Genomic DNA, 23,869 nt, shown 5'->3' with positions numbered 1-23,869 from the left:
TCTAATTAAACTAAACTGGGTCTTTGCATGCTAAATAATAATCAACCCATGAAGGAGGTAGAGGTGTGTAATGTCACTCATTACATTTGATATTCACATTTGCAAGTTTTTTGCAAGGAACACGAGCCGGTCTACTCGGTGGCATGTTAGTATATCACCATGGTTACAACACCCCCTCCTACACTAAAGAGCCTCTCCCATGGGGCACTGGTCGCAGGTATTGAGAGGTATTTCCATCAATCATTAATATGGCATCAATCATTAATATATGTGCAGACAAGGCAAAAAAAAATAAAAAATAAAATACATTTAAAAAAAAATTTTAAAAAAAAGTGAAAAATCGATTTTACGTTTTAACATCGTTCTCAGGGCCGCCGCAAGGGGTGTGCGAACCGTGCAACCGCACGGGGCCTCGCGCTATGGGCCATTTTTTTTTTTTTTTTTCAAAATTTTTTTCGTTTTATTTCCTTTTTTCCCTTATAAATATCAACAGTCACGTTCCATTACAGACCTAAATGTGTACTAGTCTGTGGATATCAATAAATATATGTGTCTGTTGTTCAATACAACTGATCAGACCAAGCGCAGACACAAGCTGCTCTGATCCAGACGGTGGAGTTGGAACAAACTGTCACACAATGTCGAGAGAACGAGACAGATTCAGGAAATTTCCATCAGGGAATGAAAAAATTAAAAAAACTAAAGAAAATGGAAGAGTTTAATGCCTCTCTGAAAGGCTCGTTTGATAAATTTGTTACAAAAATCCCCGATCCGACCGGGTCTCAAGCAGCCATGGGGCCCCGTTGAGGCAAGAGATGATGATGAGGCAGGGGAAGGTATCCAGTATTTTGCTAATTGGAGAGTTAAAATTGCGCATATAGACACCCGATCCGACCCAAAAAACCCCAAAAATTTTGCGCGCGTGAGCGTAGCGAGCGCGCGAGGGCCCCCCCCCCCCCGGGCCTTTTCGCACAGGGCCTCGCAGATCTCCCAGGCGGCTCTGATCGTTCTAATTACATAATCGCAATTACGATTTAAAATCGATTAATCGAACAGCCCTAGGGGGGACCCTCTTGCTGAAGACCAGACTGGGGGGGTCAGGGACGTCAACAGCACAGCAGGCAGGTGGAAGCAGCAACGGGATGACCGGGGGTGGGGACCGCAGGCCAGCACCAGCTCCCGAAGCTCCGGCCCAATCATTAAGCCCCAGGTTGGGGTGCAGGGTTGGGGAAAGGTTGAGAAGGGGCAGGGCCAGCCTATTATAGACGTTTTCTACACATGCAAAGTTAAAGTGACGTCCACAGCTTCGTCGGGGGATCGTAACAGCTATTTGGATGTAGTTGCATCCTGCGCTGCGGCATCATGGGACGTTCTGCTGCAAACATGTGTTCAGTTCTGACTCCAAACTGTCAGGATTGTTTAGGTCCATTAAAGTTTAAAAACCCTCATCATCTCATAATAAACCGGGAATGTTCCTTAAATAATGGAAATGTTTGGTCCTGAAGGAAGATCTGGTTCACGAATGTTTGGAACTGCTAAAGCCGTTAGTCGGGTTTAAAACGTTAATAAAATCTGGAAGAACAACGGAGAACCAGCATGAGATAGATAGATAGATAGATAGATAGATAGATAGATAGATAGATAGATAGATAGATAGATAGATAGATAGATAGATAGATAGATAGATAGATAGATAGATAGATAGATAGATAGATAGATAGATAGATAGATAGAAAGAAAGAAAGAAAGAAAGAAAGAAAGAAAGAAAGAAAGAAAGAAAGAAAGAAAGAAAGAAAGAAAGAAAGAAAGAAAGAAAGAAAGAAAGAAATGAGCCAGAAAGAAAGAAAGAAAGAAAGAAAGAAATGAGCCAGAAAGAAAGAAAGAAAGAAAGAAAGAAATGAGCCTGAAAGAAAGAAAGAGAGAAATAAAGAAAAAGAAAGAAAGAAAGAGAGATATAAAGAAAAAGAAAGAAAGAAAGAAAGAAAGAAACAAACAAATGAGCCTGAAAGAAAGAAAGAAAGAAAGAAAGAAAAAGAAAGAAAGAAAGAAAGAAAGAAAGAAAGAAAGAAAGAAAGAAAGAAAGAAAGAAAGAAAGAAAGAAAGAAAGAAAGAAAGAAAGAAAGAAAGAAAGAAAGAAAGAAAGAAAGAAAGAAAGAAAGAAAGACTGTCTCAGAAAATTAGAATATTGTGATAAAGTTATTTATTTTCTGTAATGCAATTAAAACAACAAAAATGTCATACATTCTGGATTCATTAAAAATCAACTGAAATATTGCAAGCCTTTTATTATTTTAATATTGCTGATCATGGTTTACAGTTTAAGATTAAGATTCCCAGAATATTCTAATTTTTAGAGATAGGATATTTGAGTTTTCTTAAACTGTAAACCATGATCAGCAATATTAAAATAATAAAAGGCTTGCAATATTTCAGTTGATTTGTAATGAATCCACAATGTATGACATTTTTGTAATTGCATTGCAAAGATAATTCTTATGAAGATTGTCCTTTTAACATTTTCACTAACTAATAAATGATAACAGACGTGACTTTAAACTCTAAATAAGTCCCTAACCTCGGCGTGGTCTCTGAAACGGCTGTGATTCTCCAGATACTTCCAACCCTCAGCCAGACTCTTCCATCAAGAGAATCGTTCCTGACAGAGCAACACGGCGGGAAGAAACAACCAGCAAATTGAGCTTGAATTTTTCAGCAGCGCTGAGACGGATAACGACAAGTGTTGGCTTTAGAAGCTTCAGGAGCTGCAGGAAGCTGAAGAAAAGCCTCGTCGCTCACGCCTCATGGAGAGATTCATGCTGAACACACTTGTTCTGTTCAACCCCAGCGTTTAGAAATCAACAGATTGTTTTTAGGTATACTGTCCATAATTATAACACTAGACCAGGGATCAGCAACCCGTGGCTCCAGAGCCGCATGCGGCTCTTTAGCGCCGCCCTAGTGGCTCCTGGAGCTTTTTCAAAAATGTTTGACCTTTTTTTTTCGCTTTTTTTCCTCTTTTTTTCTTTTTTTCTTATTTTTTTTCCTTTATTTCTCTTTTTTTCTTTCTTTTTCCTTTCCTTTTTGATCTCGACATTTAAACTTTTTTCAAGAAATTTTTACTATTACCTCGACATTTTGACTTTTTTCTCAACATTTCGACTTTTTTCTCGAAAAATCTCAACTTTTTTTTCGACATTTCGACTTTGTTCTCGACATTTGGACTTTTTCTCGACATTTCTACTTTTTCTCGACTTTTCGGCTTTTTTCTCGACATTTCGACTTTTTTCTCAACATTTTGACTTTTTTCTCAACATTTCGACTTTTTTCTCGAGATTGTACTTTAGCATTAATCTCGACATTTCAACTTTTTCTCGACTTTTCGGCTTTTTTCTCAACATTTCGACTTTTTTCTCGACATTTCGACTTTTTTCTCAACATTTCGACTTTTTTCTCGACATTTCGACTTTTTTCTCAACATTTCGACTTTTTTCTCGACATTTTGACTTTTTGTCAACATTTCGACTTTTTTCTCGACATTTCGACTTTTTTCTCAACATTTCGACTTTTTTCTCGAAGTGCATAATGAAAAACATAAATCTCCCCCAGTTCTAACTAATATAGCTTCATGCAGCATGTGTTTCTTCATTCTAATTCTGATACAAGACTTTTCATTCTTTGCGGCTCCAGACATATTTGTTTTTTGTGTTTTTGGTCCAATATGGCTCTAAAACATGTTGGGTTGCCGACGCCTGAACCAGAGGTTCCAGTCAGCTCAAATGACCAATTCCAAGGACCGATCATCTTAAGAGATCTTTTATTTCTAGATCAGTGACTTTGTGGAATAACCTGCCTCAAAACCTCTGCTGATCTCGCTGCCACTCCTGTAAAAGTCGCCTAAAACGCCGTTCCAAGTTATACCCAAAGTAAATCTAAAGCTGTTCTTGAACCGTTTCAAGTACATGGATGGTTCTGGTCTCTTTTGAAAGGTAACACTCTGAAGTTTTTCCCCCAACAGAATCTCTGTAAGTGCTACTAGAATTGAGTAATCTAAGTTTTAACACACTGAAATAGAAGGTTTTTATTTCAGCCGGAAATTGTTTTGTAACCAGATGTCTGCAGACGAGAGAATCTGTGACTTATGAGCTGGAAAACACGATCAGACCACAGCAAGAAGCCTTATCTAGTACAAGTTCAAATTTGATTACAATACCACAAAAAATGAGTATTTTACACATGTATCTGTAAGATTGTGTCTAGACCTTTCCAAAAATGGCCATTTGGAGACGCCAATAAGACACTTGGATAACCAGGTCACATACCTGGATAAAAGGACATAACTCTTGAACCTTTCAACATACAGTCATGATTTTAGCCTCTAATGAAAGCTGACACTTAGAGGAATCTTATCATATATCCAGATTCACTATCAATATTGCTGAAATATATATAAATATAATAAATGTATTAACGGATAGCCCCTTGAGATGAATCATCTCGTTTTCGAAGGGGGTCCAACATAAAACATACAACACAGTACAAAACAGTCACATACAACATTAGTGTTGTCCCGATCGATCAGGCCCGATCACGGCATTTTCAAAACATCGGTATCGGCCAAAAAAGTATCGGGACATCCCTAGCTATTAATTTTTTTAATATATATTAAATCGTTTTATATATCGTTGCATTTAACGTCACTTCTGGCCGGAAGTGAAGAAGTAAGTGAAACTAACATGGTTTAATGTTTGAATTGTGAAATGTTCTATCTGTTCATGTTCATTAAGCTGCTGCTATTCATTCATTCATTCATTCATCCATTCAGAATGTTGCACTAAGGTTAAGACAAAAAGTATTTTAATTTTCTTGTGTTTGTGAGTTTGACTGGATGTCATTCAACGACCTCTTTTGAAGTTAAATGTATTTATTTTTGTTATTGCACTATTCTGCACTTTTGTTTTAGTTTACAATTTCATGTTTTTACATTTTGTGGCACCAGAGCGGATAAGCTTTGTTGAAATAAATGTCAATGTTGTTTCCATTGGACAAGGAAAGAAACTTGGGATCATTTGAGTTTTAGTTTTCTTTTTTTTTTTTAATTCATTGCCAAAATGTATCTGATCCGGAAAAAGTATCTGAAATGTATCGGGAGCCAAAAAAAGTGATCAAATCGGGAAAAATCGGGATCGGCAGAAACTCAAACTCAAGTGATCGGGATCTAAAAAATCCTGACCGGGACAAACAACGATGCGCATTACTTTTCTCGGTCAAAAGCGTTACCGTGGCGACACTAGATGCCAAAAAGCGCGCCCCCCCTTCATCTGATTGGTCCATATCTGATAGTTCCTACTTTCTGCCATAACTTTTGAATGGTTTGATATAGAGACTCGTGACTCACCTTTGAGTCCTTGGCTTTCATTGGTGAAAATTGCACGTGCGAGGACCCGTTCATCGCTGCTTGCAGCTTTAATTCTGTATTTAATTCTGTTTCTTTTTTTTTCTTTGTGGACCCCAGGAAGACTAGCTGGTTGCTATGGCACCAGCTAATGGGGATCCTTAATAAAATCAAATAAAATCAAATAAAAAATTAAAAATAAAACCTCGTTCTGTTGTCACCAAGGTTTCCATGACAACACCAGTGGGAGGGGCACATGTTTAAGCGACTGTAATAACGGCCTCAATCCCCTGTTGTCCAAAGGAAAACACTGAAAATTGCAAGATCCCGTCTATTTGTGAAATAAAGATGACATATTGTGAGATGTCTTTATTTACCAAGGCCCGTATGGAGGTTCAAATTTAATAAAAAAGTGCCCTACTTTTATGTTTTCAAGGTATTACATCCGTTTATCCCCGGGTGAATGGGTTCAGCTGCAGTTAGAACACTGCAAAAACTCCAAATCTTACCAGGAATATTTGTCTTATTTCTAGTTAAAATGTCAAATTTTTAGTCAGAAAATCTCATTAAACTTAAAACAAGAGTCGTTACCAGAAAAGTAACTTGTTATTTGACAATTTTCATCTGTTTCAAGTACATTTTCACTTGAAATAAGTAGAAAAATCTGCCAATGGAACAAGATTTATCTTCTCATTACAAGCAAAAAAATCTTGTTCCACTGGCAGATTTTTCTATTTATTTTAACTGAATATCTACTTGAAACAGGTGAAAATTGTTGTTTTTTTCCAGTGATGAGTCTTGTTTTAAGTGTAATGAGATTTGTTTTGACTAAAAATGAGACATTTTAACTAGAAATAAGACAAATATTCTTGTTAAGATTTGGGGTTTTTGCAGTGAAAGCATTGATATTAGGTCAAATAAATAAGTCACACTGCAAAAACTCAAAATAAAAAGGAATATTTGTCTTATTTCTAGTTAAAATGTCAAATTTTTAGTCAGAAAATCTCATTAAACTTAAAACAAGAGTCATTACCAGAAAAATAACTTGTTATTTGACAATTTCCACCTGTTTCAAGTAAATTTTCACTTGAAATAAGTAGAAAAAGATTTATCTTCTCATTTCAAGCAAAAAAATCTTGTTCCACTGGCAGATTTTTCTACTTATTTTAAGTGAAAATCTACTTGAAACAGGTGAAAATTGTTGTTTTTTCCAGTGATGAGTCTTGTTTTAAGTGTACTGAGATTTTATTTGACTAAAAATGAGACATTTTAACTAGAAATAAGACAAATATTCTTGTTAAGATTTTGGGTTTTTGCAGTGAAAGCATTGATATTAGATCAAATAAATAAGTCACACTGCAAAAACTCAAAATAAAAAAGAATATTTGTCTTATTTCTAATAAAAATGTTTAATTTTTAGTCAGAAAATCTCATTAAACTTAAAACAAGAGTCATTACCAGAAAAATAACTTATTTGACAATTTCCACCTGTTTCAAGTAAATTTTCACTTGAAATAAGTAGAAAAAGATTTATCTTCTCATTACAAGGAAAAAAATCTTGTTCCACTGGCAGATTTTTCTACTTATTTTAAGTGAAAATCTACTTGAAACAGGTGAAAATTGTTATTTTTTCCAGTGATGACTCTTGTTTTAAGTGTAATGAGATTTTTTGGGACAAAAAATGAGACATTTTAACTAGAAATAAGGTCAAATAAATAAGTGGTGCTTGTTTCTCCGTATTTACAAGGAGGTCCCGGTCTCTGGATCAGCTGTGGTTCCCGGCCCGAGGCCGAGCCAGCGCCGCTGCCAGGCTGACCTCATTACAGTAATGATCTACGAGTACAGCGCTCCCACGTGAGGCAGCGCCAGCTCTCTGACTGTATGTGACTGTATGTGACTGTACGTGACTGTATCCCAGACGCCCTGCTGACACACGGACAGACACACGGACAGGCGGGGAGGCTTCTCAATCTGCAGCCTAAAAACAAATCCAGGACCCGAGACTCGGCTAAATGTCCTTGAAACTAAATCATAAAGCCTTCTTTTCACTTTGCACACACACACAGTTACACAGAAATACACACCTGCTCACTCAACTACAAACTCACTCCACAGTTTTGGGGGACAGATAACCGCAGTAGCCTAGTCCTGATTTTGAATTTGAATTTATTCACAATACCATAATAATAATTACAATAATACAGTTGAATTAAGTGGGTAGAGTGAATGGGTCCCCCAAGGAAGCTAGGAAAGCGAGATGAGGTTCAAAGAGAGTTTAGTACAACGTAAGAAGGGCAGACAGAGGAAGGAAGTGTTTGATCTTGTAGAACAAGCCAACATACTTGGACAGTTTGTTTACAAGATGGTCAATATGACATTTGAAATTGAGAGAATCATCAATATGGACCCCCAGGAATTTAGTGGCATATACCGTTTTTATTTCCTGCCCATTTATTTTAAATAGGCAGTAACCAGTGTGGACAAACCTTTTGTTTGATTTGAATAAAATAAAATTTGTTTTGCTGACATTTAATGACAGTTTGTTACATTTGAACCAAGAGTCCACTTTGGTTAACTCAGGGTTTACTATATCTTGTAGAATAAGTGGGTTTCTGTGTGATGTAAACAAAAAAGTCGAAATGTTGAGAAAAAAAGTCGAAATGTCGAGAAAAAAAGTCGAAATGTCGAGAAAAAAGTCGAAATGTCGAGAAAAAAGTTGAAATGTCGAGAAAAAAAGTCGAAATGTCGAGAAAAAAGTCGAAATGTCGAGAAATAAAGTTTAAATGTTGAGAAAAAAAGTTTAAATGTCGAGAAAAAAAGTCGAAATGTTGAGAAAAAAGTCGAAATGTTGAGAAAAAAGTTGAAATGTCGAGGAAAAAAAGTCGAAATGTTGAGAAAAAAAGTCGAAATGTTGAAAAAAAAGTCGAAATGTCGAGAAGCAAAAATTATTTTATAAAATATTTTGGAAGAATTTACAAAATCATTTATATATACAGTAGGATGAATAGGAGTGGTCCCAAAATGGAACCCTGGGGGACCCCAAAGATTATAGGCTTACAGGTAGAGTTATGATCATTCATTTTTAGAGACCTGGACTGGTTGCTGTTTGTGTTTCCTGTGTTTCTCTCATTTCAAACTTGACCCCCCCCCCCACATCCCCTTCATATATATGTTTAAAAAAAACAGCTTCATACAATGTTGAGAAAACTGGCTTATAGGCGTCTGGCCTGTTATTGCTGGTACTTCTGAGTATAACAAAAAATTTAAATTAAAAAATCAGTTTTGGGCGTGCCAACATCTGAACTTGTGAATCAAAGAAACTGATGTAGCCCAGGCTCTATAATAATACCCTTTAATTTAAGAACTGTCCCTTTAAAATAGTTTTTCATTTGCACAGTAAAATAGTCATTAAAATCCTTAGAACAATTCATTTTATTTGGAAATAAATAAATAATTAAATTTAATTTATAAGCACTGAAAACTGTTAAGTGTTTCTCTAAAAATATAATTTGGAGTACAAGTCATTTACAAATGAGAATACATCTGTTAAAGCTTTTAAACTCCATGAGCCCCATGTGATCGGCCCTTATTTCCACTTGCGTGTTACGAAACGGCCGACTCGTGAGCATTGCAGAGCTAAAATCTTATACCATCCGGTGGGTAAGAGATATAAATGATCTTTGGAACAAAGTTATATTGAGGAACTGATGAAGAAGTCGAGCTCTGTCCTGGGATCAGCTCTGGAGCTTCTACAGCTGATTGAGGCGGGAAGAATGCTGCATAAAGTTGGACAAAACTGCAAATCCTCGACTCAACAAAACGATTCAACAACCGACCGCTCAGAAAGAAACTTTATCAGGTTTCCTGCAACACAGACAGAGGTTCATTCCTGCCTGAAGTTTAGCTTCCTGCAATGATGAATAAAAATGATCATCAAAAACTCATCATAAGCTGCACAGGAAATAAAACGTTTGCCCGCCGGCAGCTCGCCGACTTGTTGATATTCTCATCACGCCGCTGCCACTTATTGGATTTCCACTTGAAATAAATAGGCCTGAGAATTGATCCGAATCCCAAACAGCCCCTGTTACGTGTGGTGTTTCCTCCGGGTCGTGTCATCAGGCGACACGGTAGCTCTTTTCACTGCTATGCCGATGACACTCAGCTGTACCTCCGAACCGACCCCAACCTACGTTCCACCCCAGTCCCAACCTACGTTCCACCCCAGTCCCAACCTACGTTCCACCCCAGTCCCAACCTACGTTCCACCCCAGTCCCAACCTACATTCCACCCCAGTCCCAACCTACGTTCCACCCCACTCCCCAACCTACGTTCCACCCCAGTCCCAACCTACGTTCCACCCCAGTCTCAACCTACGTTCCACCCCAGTCCCAACCTACGTTCCACCCCAGTCCTCAACCTACGTTCCACCCCAGTCCCAACCTACGTTCCACCCCAGTCCCAACCTACGTTCCACCCCAGTCCCAACCTACGTTCCACCCCAGTCCCAACCTACGTTCCACCCCAGTCCCAACCTACGTTCCACCCCAGTCCCAACCTACGTTCCACCCCAGTCCCAACCTACGTTCCACCCCAGTCTCAACCTACGTTCCACCCCAGTCCCAACCTACGTTCCACCCCAGTCCTCAACCTACGTTCCACCCCAGTCCCAACCTACGTTCCACCCCAGTCCCAACCTACGTTCCACCCCAGTCCTCAACCTACGTTCCACCCCAGTCCCAACCTACGTTCCACCCCAGTCCCAACCTACGTTCCACCCCAGTCCCAACCTACGTTCCACCCCAGTCCTCAACCTACGTTCCACCCCAGTCCCAACCTACGTTCCACCCCAGTCCTCAACCTACGTTCCACCCCAGTCCCAACCTACGTTCCACCCCAGCCCCAACCTACGTTCCACCCCAGTAATCAACCTACGTTCCACCCCAGTCCCAACCTACGTTCCACCCCAGTCCCAACCTACGTTCCACCCCAGTCCCAACCTACGTTCCACCCCAGTCCTCAACCTACGTTCCACCCCAGTCCCAACCTACGTTCCACCCCAGTCCCAACCTACGTTCCACCCCAGTCCCAACCTACGTTCCACCCCAGTCCTCAACCTACGTTCCACCCCAGTCCCAACCTACGTTCCACCCCAGTCCTCAACCTACGTTCCACCCCAGTCCCAACCTACGTTCCACCCCAGTCCTCAACCTACGTTCCACCCCAGTCCTCAACCTACGTTCCACCCCAGTCCTCAACCTACGTTCCACCCCAGTCCCAACCTACGTTCCACCCCAGTCCCAACCTACGTTCCACCCCAGTCCTCAACCTACGTTCCACCCCAGTCCTCAACCTACGTTCCACCCCAGTCCCAACCTACGTTCCACCCCTGTCCCAACCTACGTTCCACCCCAGTCCCAACCTACGTTCCACCCCAGTCCCAACCTACGTTCCACCCCAGTCCCAACCTACATTCCACCCCAGTCCTACGTTCCACCCCAGTCCTACGTTCCACCCCAGTCCTCAACCTACGTTCCACCCCAGTCCTCAACCTACGTTCCACCCCAGTCCCCAACCTACATTCCACCCCAGTCCCGAACCTACGTTCCACCCCAGTCCTACGTTCCACCCCAGTCCCAACCTACATTCCACCCCAGTCCCGAACCTACGTTCCACCCCAGTCCTACGTTCCACCCCAGTCCTCAACCTACGTTCCACCCCAGTCCCAACCTACGTTCCACCCCAGTCCCAACCTACGTTCCACCCCAGTCTCCAACCTACGTTCCACCCCAGTCCCAACCTACGTTACACCCCAGTCCCAACCTACGTTCCACCCCAGTCCCAACCTACGTTCCACCCCAGTCCCCAACCTACGTTCCACCCCAGTCCTCAACCTACGTTCCACCCCAGTCCCAACCTACGTTCCACCCCAGTCCCAACCTACGTTCCACCCCAGTCCCAACCTACGTTCCACCCCAGTCCCAACCTACGTTCCACCCCAGTCCCAACCTACGTTCCACCCCAGTCCCAACCTACGTTCCACCCCAGTCCCAACCTACGTTCCACCCCAGTCCCAACCTACGTTCCACCCCAGTCCCCAACCTACGTTCCACCCCAGTCCTCTCATCATCACCCACTCAAGCCCTTTCCAACTGCCTGGAGGAGATCAGGGCGTGGATAAGTCACAACTTCCTTCAATTGAACAGTTCCAAAACCGAAGCCATACAAATTGGCACCAGTCATCACCCATAACCACCATCTCCTTCTCCGGCCCAGACATCCCCCTCTCAACCTCTGTTACCAACCTCGGTGTGAAGCTGGACCCACAACTTACCTTTGTAAACCACATCAAACATCTGTACAAAACATATCTAAACTCCGCCCTTTCCCTTCACTTTCTCCGATGCAGAAAAACTCGTCCACGCCCTTAATCTCCTCCAGGCTCGACTACTCTAACAGCCTGCTCATCAGTATCTCCAACAAACACCTCCAGAAACTTCAATTCATTCAGAACTGTGCCGCCCGAACTCTGATGAAAACACGCAAATACGACCATATCAGCCCTATTCTCCAGAACCTACACTGGCTTCCCAGAACCTCAAGAATCCAATACAAGATGGCCGTCATCACCCACCTCTGCATCTACAGCAATGTCCCTCAATACCTCCAAGACCTCCTGACCCCTCACTCATCCACCCGGAACCTCCGGTCACAAAGCACCAACCTCCTCTATCAGCACATGACTCCACGGGAGACCGAGCCTTCTGCTCCGCTGCCCCCACATCTGGAACTCCCTCCCTGAACACCCACATCTGTACTGACAGGAATCAGCAGGAGAGACCACATCTCTCCAGTGTTAGCGTCGCTCCATTGGCTACCTGTAAAATTCAGAATCCAATTAAAAATTTTATTACTTGCGTATAAAGCCCAAAACGGCTTAGCTCCGCAGTATTTGCAAGACCTGATAGTGCCTTATGTTCCTGGCAGAGCTCTCCGTTCTCGGAGTGCAGGTTTACTCATGGCGATGCTAGACACCAAAAAGCGCGCCCCCCCTTCATCTGATTGGTCCATATTTGATAGTTCCTATTTTCTGCCATAACTTTTGAATGGTTTGACATAAAGAGTCATGGTGGTGTCATCGGACTTAGTTTTGAGTCCTTGACTTTTATTGATGAAAATTGCACGCGCGAGGGCCCGTTCATCACTGCTTTAATGTTTGTAGTTTTCTGTAGCACTTTGAGAGTATTTTATGAAAAGTGCTTTACAGATAAAATGTTACTACTATGACCCACCTGTGTCTTCGTCGATGCTGAAGACGCCCAGTCCGCTGCCTCCGAGGACGGAGTACCTCAGGGCTCCGTCCCGGCCCCGGTCCTCGTCCCTGGCGCTGACGCTCAGGACGCTCGTCCCCGTGCGGACGTTCTCCTTCACCGAGCCGCGCACGGCGAAGTCGGGGAAGTACGGCGCGTACAGATTCTCGTTGACGTCCACCACCTGAGGAGGACAAAGTTCAGCTTCATCTGGACAGAAACTGTGTGCTTTAATGAGTCCTCGAGACTGAAACGCTCCTCTCGGTATATTTATCTCACAAATGTAACCAGAAGGGTCTTTCTAAGAGAATTAGGCTCAATTATTGGGGATCTATAATGGTCATTGTTATTCCTGGTTGGTCTGCACCAACAATCCACAACAATCAGTCTGTAAACGTGTTTTTATGTCAAACAGGTTTGTGGTTTTCATACCTGTCAAGTTTTGGATTTATAAATAAGAGAGATTTTCCACCACCAGCCCAACCGAGGTCCAGTATTATTACATTTTAAAACAGTTTTACTAGAAATCTAAAATATCTACCTGTCAATCACTTACAAACTACAATTATGTCTATCTATCTATCTATCTACCCGACATTTTGACTTTTTTCCTGAAATTTCGCTTTTTTTCTCAACATTTCAACTTTTTTCTCAAAATTGTACTTCAACATTAATCGTGACTTTTGACTTTTTTCCCGACATTTTGACTATTTTCTTGAAATTGTACTTCAACATTATCTATCTGCCTGCACTGATGAAAGCACTTTTGCTTTTACTCATTTATTATGGTTACTATGTCACGTTTTAATGTTTTAATTGTTCTTTTGGTATGTCTTTGTTTGTATGATGATTGTTTTCCCAGACTGCTAAAATAATTTCCCCTAGAGGGACAATAAAAATGACTCTGACTATCTATCTATCTATCTATCTATCTATCTATCTATCTAACATCGTAGTTATGAATCTTTCAGAACTCATAACTGAACATCCTGCTCCTCTGTAGGAAAATACATTTTCTATCCCATTTTAGAAATATTTACACAAATTATTCACTTTTTTGTGCAGAAATATCTCCTCTCTCGTTCCATCCATCCATCTCTGATTTGTTGTTCCGAGTTTAACCTCGCCAGAACGGCCACTTGCTGTAGCCTGGGTGGCTAGTAAGAATTCAGTTTGATGTTTAAAAATTATTATATGGGGAACGGCGGGAAAGAGAGGTAAAATACGGTGAAATACGGTAAAATACGGTGAAATACGGTGAAATACGGTAAAATACGGTGAAATACTGTAGTTTCCAGGTCTGGGTTTTAAATATTTCTAATGATTTTCTATTGGAAATAAACTGTATTTTTCAGAGAATTAAGGTATTTTGATTTGAACTTACTGAATAATTGTCTGTGGAAGGTTTTGATACAGGTTTTGTATGTCCAACATAAATTGACCAGTTTTATACTATGAAAATGATTTAAACCAGGGGTGTCAAATGTGCGGCCCGAGAGAGATTTTCATGCGGCCCACGAGAAGTTTCCAACGCAAAAAAACGAAATGTTAATTTACTAAAAAGGAAGGCATAAATAATTGCCATGAATCGCAGCATATCCCATAATATATTTCTTCTACAAATCCATCGTTATTCCACAAAGAGCAGTTTGACATTTTTTTAGTTTTCTAGAATGCATTTGCCGATTTTATTTCTTTGTAGACGGTCGTTTATTTTTATTAACTGACTACTATTATATATTTTCAGGAAAAATATCACTGTTAAAAAAGATGATAGAAGATATTTATTCTGAGAATTTCAGTTTTGAATACGAGGATAGTGACAAAGTAAAACAGTTAAAAGAAGTGCTGACTTTTTCGGCACACTGGCGTAAATATCCGCGCCAATTTTTAAAAATAAATACATTTAATTGTACTGGAAAAATCTCTAAATCACAAAGAAACACTCTCGGATGTGATAAGAAAGATTTTGCTTTTAATTAAAAGTTCCTATAAAAAAGTGAAATATAAAAAAAAAAAATACTTGTTTCTGTTTATCTTTGTAAAATGATATTAAAAGTATCTTATACATAATTTGAAAAAAAAACAAGAAATGTCAAGAAAAGATCCTGAAGAAATATATTTTACATAATTAGAGTGTAAACAAAGTGCATATTTCCTTTAAAATTAACTAAACTGATATTGGATTAGATAACAATAGTAAAAAAAAAGAATTGGAAAAAAAATGTTGCACCGTTTTTGTTATTTTGAGCCCGCGAGAAAAAAATTGGTCAAATCCGGCCCGCCAAGAAAAATGAGTTTGACACCCCTGATGGAAACACTACTTATAGTGGAGTTATTCAGTTGATAATTGAGTTAAAAGTACATGAGTGAGTCGGGTTAGTGTAATGAATATAAACCTGAACACAGTTTGATCAATTAAAGTTAACTTGACGAGATATTTTTGAAAAGTCTTGTTGGTTTCACATGTGTTAGTTATTTCATCTATAATTATTGTATTAAATTATTCTGAACAAAACTCAGTTATAATTGTTGACATAACTATCATAACTAAAGTGCTGGAGTTCAGTTCACCTTCAATGGAACCTGAATTCTGTCTTTTATGTATTTTATCTTCTGAATAAAACATGGTAAGAGCTTTAAAGGATATATAAAAATGTAAAACAGAGTTTTAATCCGCACCTCGACCTCCACGAAGGTCTGGCTCTGCAGGCGCGGCGTTCCCCCGTCCTCAGCAGCCACGGACACGTTGAAGAACTGTTTGGTCTCAAAGTCCAGTTCCCTCTTCAGCCTCAGGATCCCGGTCAGAGGATTGATCTGTGGGGGATATTAGATATTAGATATCAGTTATTAGTTATTAGGTCAGAGGATTGATCTGCAGGAGATTCAGTTATTAGATATTAGATATTAGTTATTAGATATTAGATATTAGGTCAGAGGATTGATCTGCAGGAGATATTAGTTATTAGTTATTAGATATTAGTTATTAGTTATTAGGTCAGAGGATTGATCTGCAGGAGATATTAGTTATTAGTTATTAGATATTAGTTATTAGTTATTAGGTCAGAGGATTGATCTGCAGGAGATATTAGTTATTAGTTATTAGATATTAGTTATTAGTTATTAGGTCAGAGGATTGATCTGCAGGAGATATTAGTTATTAGTTATTAGATATTAGTTATTAGGTCAGAGGATTGATCTGTAAAAGATATTAGGTCAGAGGATTGATCTGCAGGAGATATCAGTTATTAGATATTAGTTATTAGTTATTAGGTCAGAGGATTGATCTGCAGGAGATATTAGATATTAGTTATCAGTTATTAGGTCAGAGTATTGATCTGCAGAAGATATCAGTTATTAGGTCAGAGAATTGATCTGCAGGAGATATTAGACATTAGATATTAGTTATTAGTTATTAGGTCAGAGTATTGATCTGCAGGAGATATCAGAGTTAATAACGCAGATGCGATTCACACGTCTGCCAAATTACGACTTAGAAATACAATTACGAGAAAAAAGTCGAAATGTTGAGATTAATGTTCAAATACAATTTCAAGAATAAAATCTAAATTTCGTGAATAAAGTCAAAATTTCGCCTTTTTTCAACATTTCAACTTTTTTCTTTTTTTTTTTTTTTTTTTTTTTTTTTACCTTGTCTGCACACATATTATTGATTGATACCATGACGGTAGAAACCAAAAGTGTATATATGTGCATTATTACTATATGTAATATATACATATATATACGCACACATATGCGTACACATACATAAACATACACATACAAACCCAGTGTTTTTTTTTTTTTTTTTTTTTTTTTTTTTTTTTTGGGGGGGGGGGGGGAGGGGGTGGGGGGGGGGTGTGACGACATCTACTGCCAATCCAGGAAGCAGGAACACACGGAGACACACGTCAAGCACTGGAAATCTGCAACAAAAAACCACAAACAAAGCACGAAACCGGCACGGAGCCAACCAAAACACGAACAGCAATCGACCTAAATCTTGAGATCTGATCGCATTCTGAGCTAAGCTATCGCTACCGCTACCTAAACCCAAAAACTAGAGAGCCAGCATGCAGGTGAACAAGCCAGTGTGTATGTCTATGTGTGTGTGTGTGTGTGTGTGTGTGTGTGTGTGTGTGTGTGTGTGTGTGTGTGTGTGTGTGTGTGTGTGTGTGTGTGTGTGTGTGTGTGTGTGCATGTGACTAAATGACTATATGTGTGTGTGTGTGTGTGTGTGTGTGTGTGTGTGTGTGTGTGTGTGTGTGTGTGTGTGTGTGTGTGTGTGTGTGTGTGTGTGTGTGTGTGTAATAAACCAAACAAAGCTCCACCTGAAGTGTATCTATAGTGGGGGAGGGGGGGGAGCAACCCCGCCACCCGCGAGACCAGAGGCCGACAAGGAAGAGCCCGGAACCCAGGCCACCGGCAACCCCACAGAGGGGAGAAGTAGGAGGGAGGCAACCCACCGCCTGCGAGGCCCCCCCCCCACCCGGCGGCGGCCGAGGGGGCCCGCGGGCCTTCAACTTTTTTCTTGAAATTCTACCTCACAATAATCTCGAGATTTCGACTTTTTTCCCGACATTTTGACTTTTTTCTCGACATTTCGACTTTTTTCTCGAAATTGTATTTCAACATTAATCTCGAAATTTTGACTTTTCCTGAAATTTTGACTTTTTTCTCAACATTTCAACTTTTTTCTCAAAATTGTACTTCAACATTAATTGTGACTTTTGACTTTTTTCCCGTCATTTCGACTTTTTTCTCAACATTTTGACTTTTTTCTCAACATTTTGACTTTTTTTCTTGAAATTGTACTTCAACATGAATCTCTCAGGATCCCGGTCAGAGTATTGATCTGCAGAAACATCAGATATTAGACACACTCTAAGAAGATGCCTGACTGTCCTTAAATGCAGAGTTAATAACACCGACGTGACTCAAACATCTGCCAAATTACGGCTTAGTTTCCCTAAGGATGAGACTTTAACAATACATTTGAAACGATTTTCCTGTTAAAGTGCTCACTAAAGGTGGCCCGTCTAAAATTATTAATAACTCCTGTCACCTTCTGCACTAAAGTCATCTTTAGCTAAATGTTTCTCTGCTCCTCTTCTCCTGAGCATTTATTTCCTTTAAACGTTAAGTGATTCTGCTTTATTTCCACGTGGTTTCCACGTGCGTCAGTTCGATCCCGTCCAACAACCTGATGACAAATGGCTTTTCTTTAGTGCTAAAATGAGCTTTTTAAAAGGCCGTCGTGGACGAGACATCCTTCAGCGGTCAGAGTCCCTAAACACCAGATTTATGCAGCGTTCACCGAGGTGATTCCAGTAATTAATCATTAGATGTTGAAGAATCCTGGAAGAGACGACTGTGTTAAGATCACGAGTTAAACGTCTAGATTCTGCAGAAATAAACCATATTAACGTTTAAAAAAACTCCTACACTGCAAAAACTCAAAATTTTGACAAGAATATTTGTCTTATTTCTAGTTAAAATGTCTCATTTTTAGTCAAAAAAAATCTCATTACACTTAAAACAAGACTCATCACTGGAAAAAAAACAATAATTTTCACCTGTTTCAAGTAGATTTTCACTTAAAATAAGTAGAAAAATCTGCCAGTGGAACAAGATTTTTTTGTTTGTAATGAGAAGATAAATCTTGTCCCACTGGCAGAATTTTCTACTTATTTCAAGTGAAAATTTACTTGAAACAGGTGAAAATGTCAAATAACAAGTTATTTTTCTGGTAATGACTTTTGTTTTAAGTGTAATGAGATTTTTTGACTAAAAATGAGATATTTTAACTAGAAATAAGACAAATATTCCTGGTAAGTTTTTGAGTTTTTGCAGTTTTTTAACATTAAAAAAAAACTCAGTTAAAAGCTTCCGTTACACTGCAAAAAATAATTTCTTAGAAAGTTAAAAAGCCTTATTTTAAGAAAAAATTAGACTGTTTTCAGACTGTCTTGCTGGTTTTAAGTGTTCTAGCCAAGAAAATCTTTTCTCGTTTTTCTTCCGACGAAATGAGGGCCTTTTTTCCCCTAGACGTGCCCCAAAAGTCACCACAAAATCATGGCCCAAACCCAACAGGAAGTCGGCCATTTTGAATTAATCGTGTCATTTTGGCGAAATTTTGACTTTTTTCTCGACATTTCGACTTTTTTCTCAACATTTCAACTTTTTTCTCGAAATTTCGACTTTTTTCTCGACATTTTGACTTTTTTCTCGAAATTGTATATCAACATTAATCTCGACGTTTTGACTTTTTTCCGACATTTCGACTTTTTTTATGCCATTTCTTCAGCAGTTAATACGGCCCGAACCGTAACGTGCACCCAGGTGTGTTATACATCAAAATGTGCGTCTCCATCCTGCGACGACGCGCATTACTTTTCTCAGTCAAAAGCGTTACCGTGGCGACGCTAGACGTCAAAAAGCGCGCCCCCCCTTCATCTGATTGGTTCATATTTGATAGTTCCTACTTTATACCATAACTTTTGAATGGTTTGACATAAAGAGTCATGGGTGCTGTCATCGGACTCGGTTTTGAGTCCTTGAACATAATTGCTGCAAAGTAGCCCCGCCACTTCATCTGATTGGTCGATATCTGATAGTTCCTATTTTCTACCTAATTTTGTAATTTTGACTTTTATCTCAACATTTCAACTTTTTTCTCGAGATTGTACTTCATCTAGACATTTTGACTTTTTTCTCAAAATTTTGACTTTTTTCTCAAAATTTTGACTTTTTCCTCGACATTTCGACTTTTTTATCAATATTTTGACTCTTTTCTCGAAATTTTGATTTTTTTCTCGACATTTCGACTTTTTTCTCAAGATTGTACTTCAACATTAATCTTGACATTTTTACTTTTTTCTTGAACTTTTGACTTTTTTCTCGATATTTCGACTTTTTTTCTCAACATTTCAACTTTTTTTTTCATATTTTTTGAATGGTTTGACATAAAGAGTCATGGTGGTGTAATCTTAGTTTTGAGTCCTTGACCTTTATTGCTGAAAATTGCACGTGTGAGGGCCGGTTCATCGCTGCTTGCAGCTTTAATTTTTATTTTTCTCCTGCCTGGCCCTGATACTCTTCCGTAGTAAAAGCCTCATCAGCTCGTCCACCAAAACATCTGTTATTTGTTCACAAAATTTTGACTTTTTTCTCAACATTTCGACTTTTTTCTCGACATTTTGACTTTTTTCTTGAAATTGTACTTCAACATTAATCTCTCAGGATCCCGGTCAGAGTATTGATCTGCAGGAGATATCAGTTATTAGGTCAGAGTATTGATCTGCAGGAGATATCAGAGTTAATAACGCCGACGCGATTCACACGTCTGCCAAATTACGGCTTAGAAATACAATTACGAGAAAAAAGTCGAAATGTTGAGATTAATGTTGAAATACAATTTCAAGAATAAAATAAAAATTTCGTGAATAAAGTCAAAATTTCAACTTTTTTCTTGAAATTGTACTTCACAATAATCTCGACATTTCGACTTTTTTCTCGAAATTGTATTTCAACATTAATCTCGACATTTTGACTTTTTTTCCTGAAATTTTGCCTTTTTTCTCAACATTTCAACTTTATTCACAAAATTTTGACTTTTTTCCCGACATTTCAACTTTTTTCTCGACATTTTGACTTTTTTCTCGACATTTTGACGTTTTTCTTCTCTCAGCGAGAGGAAACGTCCTCCTACCTCGAAGGTGCCGTTGAAGTCGTTTCCCAGCGAGTAGAGGACGAGTCCCCCGGGCCCCGTGTCCGGGTCCAGGGCCTGCACCCAGGTGACCACGGCCCCGGCCGGCAGGTCCTCCGGGACCCGGGCCGTGTAGCTGGCGGGGACGAAGGCGGGCGGGCAGTCGTTGACATCCTCCACCGTGACGGTCAGCGTGGTGACGGCCGAGCGCCGGGCCGCCCTCTCGGCCTTGTCCCGCGCCTCCACCCTCAGCGTGAACGAGCCACGCGTCTCCCGGTCCAGCGGAGCCGCCAGGAACACGCCGCCGCTCTCGCCGTCGATGCCGAACTGGGGCACGGCGTCCAGCAGCACGTAGGACAGCTGGCCGTTCTGGCCCGCGTCGCGGTCGGAGGCGGCCACGGCGGCCACCTCCGCGCCCACCGTGGCGTTCTCCGACACCACGGCCAGGTAGCCGTCCTGGGAGAACTGGGGGTCGTTGTCGTTGGCGTCGTCCACCAGCACGGCCAGCAGCGCCCAGCTGGCCCTGCAGGGGGCGCCCTGGTCCCGCACCGTCACGTTCAGGTCGTAGCGGTCCAGACGCTCGCGGTCCAGCGGCTGCAGCACCGAGATCAGCCCGCCCTCCACCTGGATATAGAGAAATACTGGTTATCAAAATACTCCAGATACGCATCTTAACGAAATTTAGACTTTTTTCTCAACATTTCGACTTTTTTCTCGAAATTGTACTTCAACATTAATCTCGACATTTCAACTTTTTTCCGACATTTCGACTTTTTTTCTCAACATTTTGGCTTTTTTCACGAAATTTTGACTATTTCCTCGAAATTTTGACTTTTTTCTCGACATTTCGACTTTTTTCTCAAGATTGTACTTCAACATTAATCTTGACATTTTGACTTTTTTCTCAAAATTTTGACTTTTTCTTGAAATTTTTACTTTTTTCTCGACATTTCGACTTTTTTCTCAAGATTGTACTTCAACATTAATCTTGACATTTTTCTTGAAATTTTGACTTTTTTCTCAACATTTCGACTATTTTCACGAAATTTCGACTTTTTTCTCGAGATTGTACATCAACATTAATCTTGACATTTTGACTTTTTTCTCAAAATTTTGACTTTTTTCTCAAAATTTTGACTTTTTTCTTGAAAATTTGACTTTTTTCTCGACATTTCGACTTTTTTCTCAAGATTGTACTTCAACATTAATCTCGACATTTTGACTTTTTTCCGACATTTCGACTTTTTTTCTCAACATTTCACTCTTTTCTTGAAATTGTACATCATCATTAATCTCGACATTTCTACTTTTTTCTCGAAATTTTGACTTTTTTCTCGAAATTTTGACTTTTTTCTCGAAATTTCGACTTTTTTCTCGAAATTTCGACCTTTTTCTCAAAATTTCAACTTTTTTCTCGACATTTCAACTTTTTTCTCAACATTTCAACTTTTTTCTCGACATTTCAACTTTTTTCTCAACATTTCAACTTTTTTCTCAACATTTCAACTTTTTTCTCAAAATTTTGACTTTTTTCTCGACATTTCGACTTTTTTCTCGAAATTGTACATCAACATTAATCTCGACATTTCGACTTTTTTCTCGAAATTTCGACTTTTTTCTCTACATTTCGACTTTTTTCTCGACATTTCGACTTTTTTCTCAAAATTGTACTTCAACATTAATCTTGACATTTTGACTTTTTTCTCGAAATTTAAATTTTTTTCTCGACATTTCGACTTTTTTCTCGACATTTTGACTTTTTTCTCGAAATTGTACTTCAACATTAATCTGGACATTTCGACTTTTTTCTCGAAATTTCGACTTTTTTCTCAAAATTTCCACTTTTTTCTCAACAATTTGACTTTTTTCTCGAAATTGTACATCAACATTAATCTCGACATTTCAACTTTTTTCCGACATTTCGATTGTTTTTCTCAACATTTCACTTTTTTCTCGAAATGTCTTGAAAAAAGTTGAAATGTCAAGATTAGTGTTGAAGTACAATCTCAAGAAAAAAGTCGAAATGTGGAGAAAAAAGTCGAAATGTCGAGAAAAAAGTTGAAATGTTGAGATTAAAAAAGGAAAGGAAAAAGGAAGAAAGAAAGAGAAAAAATGGAAAAAAAGGTCAAACATTTTTGAAAAAGCTCCAGGAGCCACTAGGGCGGCGCTAAAGAGCCGTCTGCGGCTCTAGAGCCGCGGGTTGCCGAGCCCCGGTCTAGACTGTAATGTGATGTATTGTAATCTTGTATGTTTTCTTGGGACTTCTTGAAAATGAGATGTTACATCTCAAGGGGCTTATCCTTTAATAAATCCTAAATTCTAAATCACCTGGATGCTGAAGCGGTGGTCGCCGTTGCCGTCGGCGATGGAGAAGAGCAGGCGGCCGTTGAAGCCCGAGTCGCCGTCGCGCGCCCGGACCTGGAAGACGCTGGCGCCGACCGGCAGGTCCTCGCGCACCAGCACGCTGGGGGGCAGCGCCTGGAACTGGGGGGTCTGGGTGTTGCTGGAGAACAGGAGCCGCTGGTCGGGGGCCGGCGGTGCCGCCGCCGCGGCCGACGCCTTGGCCAGCATCTTCTCCGCCAGCAGCCGCGCCGCCCCCGTCTCCCGGCAGGTGAAGCCCCGCGGGGGCGGCCGGCCCCGCACCACCGTCACGTTCACGAAGGTGGGGTCGGAGACCAGCTCCCCGTCCGTGGACGCCACCTTCAGCGTGAACGTCCCGCTCTTCAGGCTCTCAGAGCCGAAGGATCTCTGCAGCAGCAGCGCGCCCGAGTCCGGGTTCAGGATGAAGAAGCCCAGCTGGTTCCCCGAGAGGATGCGGTACCTGGGAACGATGGAAGCAGGAAGTTGAGACAACGAACGAGGGCATGCTAGCGCACGCCGGCACGCTAGCGCACGCCGGCTGCCGCTCCTCTTTGACACTTTGTTACCATTTTTGTGATGTATGTGACTTAAAGATACTTCACTCTGCGGACTTTGTATTTGGCACAATCCTCCGTCATCATGGGATTAGGAATGGGCCATATTTTTTTTTCTTTTTTTCCCTTCCTTCCTTCCTTCTTTTTTTCCCTTCCTTCCTTCCTTCTTTTTTTCCCTTCCTTCCTTCTTTCCTTCCTCTTTTCTCCCTTCCTTCCTTCTTTCCTTGTTTTATCCCTTCCTTCCTTCCTTCTTTTTCCCTTCCTTCCTTCCTTCTTTTTTTCCCTTCCTTCCTTCTTTCCTTCCTCTTTTCTCCCTTCCTTCCTTCTTTCCTTGTTTTATCCCTTCCTTCCTTCCTTCTTTTTCCCTTCCTTCCTTCTTTCCTTCTTTCCTTGTTTTATCCCTTCCTTCCTTCCTTCTTTTTTTCCCTTCCTTCCTTCCTTCCTTCCTTCTTTTTTTCCCTTCCTTCCTTCCTTCCTTCTTTTTTTCCCTTCCTTCCTTCCTTCCTTCCTTCCTTCTTTTTTTTCCTTCCTTCCTTCCTT

At 40.3% G+C, this 23,869-nt stretch overlaps 1 protein-coding gene across 1 annotated transcript in view; it reads right to left on the bottom strand.

Moving 5' to 3' along the window:
* The window catches only part of LOC133459398 (protocadherin Fat 3-like), a 299,910-nt gene that overhangs the window by 263,298 nt on the left and 12,743 nt on the right, over positions 1 to 23,869 (bottom strand). The window contains exons 5-8 of the mRNA XM_061739291.1: positions 22,743 to 23,235; positions 20,418 to 21,038; positions 15,386 to 15,520; positions 12,686 to 12,887 (exon numbers count right to left, since the gene is read on the bottom strand). Of these exons, the coding sequence (XP_061595275.1) occupies positions 12,686 to 12,887; positions 15,386 to 15,520; positions 20,418 to 21,038; positions 22,743 to 23,235 (1,451 nt within the window). The remainder of the gene's footprint in view (positions 1 to 12,685; positions 12,888 to 15,385; positions 15,521 to 20,417; positions 21,039 to 22,742; positions 23,236 to 23,869) is intronic.

This window comes from Cololabis saira, chromosome 14, assembly GCF_033807715.1.
Source record: "Cololabis saira isolate AMF1-May2022 chromosome 14, fColSai1.1, whole genome shotgun sequence".
NCBI classification, from domain to species: Eukaryota; Metazoa; Chordata; class Actinopteri; order Beloniformes; family Belonidae; genus Cololabis; species Cololabis saira.
The sequence above is the reverse complement of the archived record's forward strand: the minus strand, read 5'-3'. Positions and strand labels throughout refer to the sequence as shown.